The sequence below is a fragment of the Sinocyclocheilus anshuiensis genome, unplaced genomic scaffold (assembly GCF_001515605.1).
Source record: "Sinocyclocheilus anshuiensis isolate Anshui unplaced genomic scaffold, SAMN03320099.WGS_v1.1 scaffold451, whole genome shotgun sequence".
NCBI lineage: Eukaryota > Metazoa > Chordata > Actinopteri > Cypriniformes > Cyprinidae > Sinocyclocheilus > Sinocyclocheilus anshuiensis.
Window position 1 is genome coordinate 168,730 of NW_015549630.1, and position 8,621 is coordinate 177,350.

At 33.4% G+C, this 8,621-nt stretch overlaps 1 protein-coding gene across 1 annotated transcript in view; it reads right to left on the reverse strand.

Moving 5' to 3' along the window:
- Positions 1–8,621, reverse strand: part of ralgps1 (Ral GEF with PH domain and SH3 binding motif 1) — a 112,890-nt gene that overhangs the window by 92,591 nt on the left and 11,678 nt on the right. The window contains exons 2-5 of the mRNA XM_016448603.1: positions 7,809–7,897; positions 5,688–5,821; positions 3,458–3,562; positions 2,160–2,210 (exon numbers count right to left, since the gene is read on the reverse strand). Of these exons, the coding sequence (XP_016304089.1) occupies positions 2,160–2,210; positions 3,458–3,562; positions 5,688–5,744 (213 nt within the window). The 5' untranslated portion in view covers positions 5,745–5,821; positions 7,809–7,897. The remainder of the gene's footprint in view (positions 1–2,159; positions 2,211–3,457; positions 3,563–5,687; positions 5,822–7,808; positions 7,898–8,621) is intronic.

An 8,621-nucleotide genomic window follows, 5' to 3' on the forward strand; every position in this document is an offset into this window, starting at 1 on the left:
TGACACCCAAGAAGCAAGACTGGAATTCTGAGTATATTATTACCACTGACCAGCATCTGTCAAACTCAAACTTTAAACCCAGCTACCAACATTATTATAAAAATATTAAACAAATAGTTTTCTTTGTTGATGAAAAACTACAAACCAGCACACTGTGCCACAAGTTAGCTATTAGTTAGCTTAATTTGGCATACATATACAACTATGTTAGTGTACATGTAACCATGTTACGTACTGTTTTGTTGTTGTTTTACATTTAAATTTGTTCATTTTTATTTTTAGTGTGTGTGTGTGTGTGTGTTTTGTAATGTTATTGCAAGAAGTCTCTTTTGCTCACCAAGGCTTCATTTATATGATTAAAAATACAGGTAAAACTGTTTTATTATAATATTATTATAATTCAAAATAACTATTTTCATTAAACTGTAATTTATTCCTGTGATGGCAAAGCTGAATTTTCAGCAGTTATTATTACCTCAGTCTTCAGTGGCAGAAATCATTCTAATATGCTGATTTGGTGTTGAAAACAATTGTCCTGCTTAATATTTCTTAATTATTTTATGGATAGAAAGTTCAAAAGAACAACATTTATTTGAAACTACATTTTCTATAAAAATGTCCTTACTGTTCCTTTCAATTTAATGCATCCCTGCTGAATAATTTCTTCCAAACAAAATGTCTTACTGCCTGTAAACTTTTACATGGTAGTGTATAATTAAATATATAAAATAAATCTGATTTTGATTAAGCACCTTCTTTCACTGAATTTTCAGGCCTTTATTCATGGAAAGTGCTAAAACTCGGAAATCCAAATTGTTAGCACACCAAACCATTGGTTAGGTTCACCAGAATCAATCATACAGCAATGGTTGAAACTCTCATAATGCTAACTATTAATGCTGCCACGCGGAAAATCAATAAATAACAATAAGCCCATGGTCTTTTTAAACAAATCCAATCTAGAATGTCTGTGGCTGTCAGTGAGAAATGATTCCAACAGAAAGTGACCTCAAATCCACACTGACTCATTAGTGCACACAGCTCAGAGGTGATGTCATGTTAACGAAGGACCGCAAAGATGTAGGTCAATGGACATCATCATCATAATGGCACTCACTTCACTTATGCTCACATATACTCTGGATAAAGTTCAAACAATCCTGACTCTTACTAAATGTAAAGATTGATTTGCTCATCTCTTTGAAAAAAGCCAGCGATTCACACCAAGGTCACCATGAATGGAATCAAACGATTCCAGATGTGAAGCATTAAGAAAAGTAGCTTGGTTAGAAGTAATTGCCAAACAATTCTCTGCTCAAGCATTACGCCATCACTGGGTAGAATGTCTGGAGAGACCTGGAAGAAGCCTGCCTAATATTTCTTCATGATAAAATGGGGACACCAAAATGTTTCTCTCACCACACTCATATTAACCCTAAAATGTGAGACAAAACTGTCATATTTTCCCCATTTTTCATATTTTGTATTCTTTTCATTTGATTAATGGGGTCTTTGACCATGTGATGAAATCAGTTCAATTGGATGGTTTAAAAACATTCATATTTATTATTTGCTTCATGTTATATTGATAGTGCCTCTCTCTTTGCTTTATAGGATCCTGAACCTGCCAGACAACCATCTTTTGATCATGGCAAGATAACATCAAAACTAAACACTTGTGCAAGATCTGGATACCAGCTAACATGGCCAAATGTAAACGTCAATGAAAGTTTATCACACTGAAAACGGTCTACACAAAACCTACAATAAACTGCAAAATGCCTTGGCAGACCGGTTTTCATTATCAGTGGAAAAACTCAGCAATTCTCTGATCACTGATCCTTGTCCAAACCTATCATATCTATTAGGAGCGCCTTTCCATTGTCGTCTTCACATAAAACATTCATTAAGGAAAGTACTGAGGGCTCTGTAACTCAGAGCAGAGGAGAGGCTCTGGTTAAAGTAATCGAAGAATGTGGAGCTAGATGCTGTGGGTACCGTGGTGTGTGTATGTGTGTCGTTAATGCACTGTTATAGTGCCACGTCACTCTAATCTGTAGCACCAGAGAGCACATGAGATCAGTCCACAGCTGTGGGTTTCTGTGTGGCTTGATAAAAACAGAGGATGTGTATTTAGTTGCCATGGATATCTGTCTCACCTCAGGCTGTATCGCTTTGAATACAGGAGCGTCCATCAAAGTGATCTGACTCTGCAAAATAAAAGCTACAGTGTTAAACTGAGTATTTCATAAAAAAGATTCACTCCAAGTTCACTCAAAAATCATCATTTAATAACCTCATGTCATTCCAAACCTGTATGATGTTCTTTCATGCATAGAACACAAAAGGAGATGTTTAGCAGAATGATCAAGCTGCTCTTTTCCGTATAATGAAAGCAGATGGAGACCGTCGTCATCTGTGGTCACCATTTGCTTTCAATTCAATGTATGGGAAAAAAGTAAATAGTGACAATTTTGGGGTGAACTATTACATTAACATATTTAAATGGGGCACTTTAAAGGTGCAGTAAGTAATTTTCGTTTACGTGGATTTTTTTTGTTTCTGGGAGTTATAAATATTTCAGTTTTACTTTATAAAAGTACTATTGATTTCTTGTGGGGTGAAACTTATTCTTTTTACTTTTTTTTTTAACAGTGGAAGAAGTTACTTAATGCATCTTTAATAGAGCATAGTGGGTTTCTATAAATATAAAAAGAGCCATATCTAATGAATAGGTAATTAAATGCTTCCCTTGAGCTGGTATATTACATTTGTGAGATGGAAAGATGAAATTTCATAACTAGCCCATTGTGCACATTTTACTTAAAAGTGATGCATATGTTTTTGAAAAAAACTGAAATATGTTGCCCTAGTTTTAAATCACTGCAGTTTCCATGCCAAACCCTCACCGAGTGGCACTAAAACTGAGTTTTATTTTTTTCCAATACAGATGAGGCGTTAATACAGTTAAAATATTAATGTCCTATAATCAACTAATTTTAAAAACCTCAAACCATCACTCGTATGTGCATTTTAAATTAGATTTTTAATTCAACATTCAGAAGAGACAAGTTTTATGTGAGAAAAAGACTTAAGTTTATGCTTCTATTAACTGATAAACTTTTTTTTTTTTTTACTCTTTTTATAATTAATATAATCTTATAATTTTATAATCTTTTACTTTGTTAAACTCTAATATTTGTTGTATATGTCAATCGAACTAATATTTGCCTTGGATTGTTGAGTTTTTGATGATTCCAAAGAGCACCGATTCATGGAGTTCACACCCCTGCAGCATTTTTGCATATTTTTGGATGCATAAAAGTTGTAGGACTTTTATCACAACTAGTGGTCATTTACACAACTGAAGCAATTTGTACTTGCATCAACATATTCATATTTAAAAAAAAAATGAATGCAGTGTCACATTTTGACTCTGGAGCATTTATAAACTTACAGCAAACTCCTCGGGTGTCACTTTGAGCATGTCAAACACCACCGCGTCAAAGCTCTTGGCAGAGTCCAAACTCCGTCCATCCAGGGACTCTGAACTACTGCTGTCCTGCAAACACAGGAGGAAGACAGTTAGGCTGGAAAGAGACAGAAAAACTCAACATAATATCAGGGTTGATATTTCAAACACCTATAAAATCCATATGGACAAAGAGCCATGGCCATGGCACTCTTCCTGTGGACATTTAATCAGTTTAATTACCATTGTCCATTTGAATTACTTCATTCCATTTGATTATTCAGCACAGATGGTAAAAATGGATCAAAATGCAACCAAATCACTTTATTAACAGGCAATCCAGCACATACTGTAATTAAAGCCAGACAAAAATAGACCACATAACAAAGGCCAGAGAAGGAAAGATACAGTCACAATGAAAAGATGGTTTCTTCTCAGCAAATTATCCTGACAGATCCCCTTTGAAGTTCCCCCATTCCATCCAGTGTAATATCCGTACTGATGCAGAATCTCTGTCTTATCTGCTCTGTGTGCACTCTTAATTGCTGGAAGATTCATTCATGCCCTCATTTCAGATTATTACTATTCAATGTGTACACTACCATTCAAAAGTTTGAAGTCAGTAAGATAAGATTACTATCATTATTATTTTTTTTTTTTAAAGAAATTAATACTTTTATTCAGCAAGGATGTATTAAATTGATCAAAAGTGACAGAATTTTATGATGTTACTAAAGATTTCTATTTCACATAAATGCGGTTCTTTTTATTCATCAGCACTGATAATAATAAGAATTGTTTCTTGAAAACAAATCAACATATTAGAATGATATCTGAAAGATCATGAGATACTGAAGACTGGAGTACTGATGCTGAAAATTCAGGTTTTCCAACACAGATGAACTAAATTTTAAAATTTATTAACATAGAAAAGTTATTTTAAATGGTATTAAGATTTCAAAACATTACTGTTTTTATTGTAGTTTTTTTTTTTTTTAAATAAATAAATACAATTTTTACCAACCCCAAACCTTTAAATGGTAATGGGTTTTAATTATCAAGCTTTAGTACATTGTGTCTGTATCATGAATGTAAGAGTGGATGGCTTCATGGGTAGTCTGTGAAACCATTTCTCTTTCTCAGTCTAAGATCATTTTTCTTATTCTTTAATGTTACAAATTATTAGCACATTTCACTTTTGGGACATAAATGGTTTCTCTGTTGAATCTTTAAATAAATATTCATGATTGCCAATATCCCTATTTCTTTGGCCTTTTTCTATGCTCCCATGTGTTTTAATACTGAGGTTTCACAACAGTAATGTGTTGACTTAAAATACATCAACTGAAGGTAATCAGTTAAATACAAAGCCTATAAGACTGAGCCAACCATAAACTCACATATTATTTCCAAATAAACTAAATAGCCACTAAGAAAATTGAGGCAATATGCATCACTGCTGCAATTAAACTCCTAACTGGCAGTTTCATTTGGACAACATCAATGTGAAAACAGTTTTGAAAGATCTTTTAGTATGTCCTCTGTTCCAATGCAGACCAACTCCTCTTACAAAACGGTCTCAGTTTGCTTTATAAATATAATAAGAATCAATGCTGAAAAAATTCTCATTCCATAAATAATTACAAACTGGCAACACAGTAATAATAATAATAAATAGACTTTATGAACTTAGTTAAGACTTTATGAACCTATAAGTGGAAAACACAATGTGTCACATCTTCTGAACTATCTGTGAGTTCGAGTTCACACGGTATGTCAGTGACATAACATCCTGCCAGTGTGTATTTGACCTGATCAGCACTGATGGGCCAACAAGCTGCTATTTCTCTGATCTGATCTGATTCCCCTCAGCAAGCCAATATCATGTGATCTAACTTGGATGCTGTACACAACATTCAGTTCAGACTCAACAGCGACCCCAATCAACTTCTGAGCAATCACACACACCACTGAGGCTATAATGATCAGCAGCAATAAATCTTTAATTTATAATCCATTACGTACAGTTTAATGTTCAGTGCTGATGCTTCAGCTGATTATCCTTATTTACAATCTCAATTCAGGCAATAACACAAAATGAAATGAAATAAAATAAAATAGATAAATCCATGGCACAGCAATGTATAAAATTGCTCGCCAGGTGTAACGGTCAGAGTTGAACTATTTAGTGAACAAATAGGATGTGTTTTAGTACCTGTGTGTGGCGGGAGGTGATGCTGATGCTGGCAGGGAGTCCATTCCTTCTGTACATGCTCTCAGTCAGAAGAGAAGACTCAGATCACAGCCGACCTCAGCTGCTCACCGCCACACACGACCTCTCAGCCATCCCTGGAACACAACACACAAGCACACACATTACACCTTATTTGTGACTCTGGACCACAAAACCAGTCATAAGGGTACATTTTTTGAAATTGAGATTTATACATCATCTGAACGCTGAATAAATAAACTTTCCATTGATGTATGGTCTGTTAGGATAGGACAATATGTGGCCGAGATACAACTGAAAATCTGGAATCTGAGGGTGCAAAAAAAAAAAAAAAAATCTAAATATTGAGAAAATCGCCTTTAAAGTTGTCCAAATGAAGTTCTTAGCAATGCATATTACTAATCAAAAATTAAGTTTTGATATATTTACAGTAGGAAGTTTACAAAATATCTTCATGGAACGTGATCTTTACATAATAACCTAATGATTTTTGTCATAAAAGAAAAATTGATAATTTTGACCCATACAATGTATTTTTTGGCTATTGCTACAAATATACCCGTGCTACTTATGACTGGTTTTGTGGTCCAGGGTCACATTTTGTGTCCAAATTGGTGTATTAAATTGTTTTATTAAGCCTATTAAATATAAATTATGATTTAAAATAAAATATTGTATTTTTATTATCATCATTATTATTGTTTAACACACTGTGCTGCTGTATTTGGGATCTACTCATTCTGAGGAGTAATGCATAATATTGCCAGCAGAGGGAGGTCTTCTCTATAAATGCAGCGTCTCTCCCCTCAACATGACTCGCTGCTTTTGCCCTACATTCTGCCAGCCAGCCATTATTTGTTGAAATGAGCCATATTCATATCATAGCCATTTCATGAAAAGTCCCTGCAGAGCATCTCTACTATGTACTGTTCAATGAAATATTTCAGTCTGTATGGCCTAATTCAGTCCAGAACTGAAGTGCATGAGTAACAGAGGGAATAACTGCAGATTATTACCTTCAAAAACTGGAGCTTTAGGATCCACATTTTCAGTTTGATAGTAAATGGCCATCCAACATTTTCAAACATCGTTTACTGTACAATGTTAAATAAATATGTCCTTAAAATAAAACACTCAAATGTATTACTATTACCAAAAAAAGCACAGGGCCAGCAATATTCTGAAATTAACAGAAGCTAACATCATAGCCTGTTCAAATCAATGGGAGACTTGCAGATGTAGCTTATTATTTGTATTTTTATTTTGCAATTTCCCAAGTACGACTCATCACCACAGGGTTATTATTGGTGTAAAAAAAAAAAAAACATGCTTAAAATAAATGTTAACTAAAATAAAACCAAATTTAAACTTATTGTATTTCAGCTACTTGCCAAAGCAGCATTTTATGTTTTACTTGCTGTACTAAAATAAAAATAAAACTGAAATCAAAAATAAAAACTACATAGACATATTAAAAAAAACTAATAAAATGACAAAACACAACATTGCTAAAACTTTAAAATGAATATATAAAAATAAAAACTATAATAGTATCTCAATGATAATAAAATAACACTGTGCCACCCTTTGTGCTCATTAAGAGAGAAAATTATGTAAAGCAACAACAAACTAGAAGAGATGACCTCAGCATATTCAGCTCAAGTTATGAAAGAGCAGTTTCAGCCATGAGATATCAAGAAAAGGTGTTTGACAAACAGACAAGATGGGAAAAAGTTCCGGTGTAATGCAGAGCAGTTTCCATTAAGCGCTATTTGATATTGTACATGGATGTAGCTAATGAAGCTCAAACATGAGGAAAAACATGAGCTTTAATATTACATTATCTAACGTAATTTTTTCTAAGTGGTCATATCATACATTTGTCTAATTTTATTTTCCCTGAGGTCAGCGTATAATGTTAGTCAATGTTTCTACACAAAAATCAATCATAATAAACTTTTTTCTTCGAAATTGTAAAACTTCACATAGTACATCAAATTTCAAAATGGTATTTCATTATATGACCCCATTAGCAAACATTTATTTATTATTAACTAACTAGTAACAATAATACTTGAATACAATATGTATAGATTTGCATACCCATTTTGTTTTTCCAGATCTTTCACATGGCTAATATCTGCATGGTAGGGCTGGTGAAGGCCATCCCAAGTGGCGGTTCTTTAGTAATTCTGAAAGAGAAAGAGAGATAACAGGAAGAAAGACATATGATCATTATGATATATATATATATATATATATCAAGTCAAGTCAAGTCTGCTTTATTGTCAATTCTTCCACATGTACAGCACATACACACAGAGAATTGAAATTGCGTTACTCTCAGACCCTTGGTGCATACAGATAACACTAACAGTAGAACATAAATACAGATATACAGATTAAATATAAAATACAACTATACAAATAAGGTAAAATGTAAAAAAAAAAAAAAATATATATATATATATACACACACACACACACACACAAACATACATACATATGTATCTCCTCAGGCTCATTGAAAAAAATGTGCCTATAGCGACATTACTGGAAAATAATATTTTGCTTGCTTCTGTCACACTTTCAAAGTGAAATGGCCAGTGAGTGGCGCTAAAAGCACATTTAGTTTTATCCAAAACAGATAAACATGAATCTGGCAATGTTTTATTACATTGGTTGTACCTATCGGCAGTTTGAAATTAAATGTTTGGTGAGTGACGCTCAATTGTGTAAAAAAAATGTACCAGCTACACTGTAAAAAATTATTTGTTGACACAACTTGACTTAGTCAAGTCTTGTTGCATTGACTCAGTTAAGTTTAGCAAACATTAGGTGTTAAGTTCACTCAACTTATACGTAGTTGTTGAAAAAACTTGCAGTAAAGTGAGCCAACGTACTGTATCAATTAAC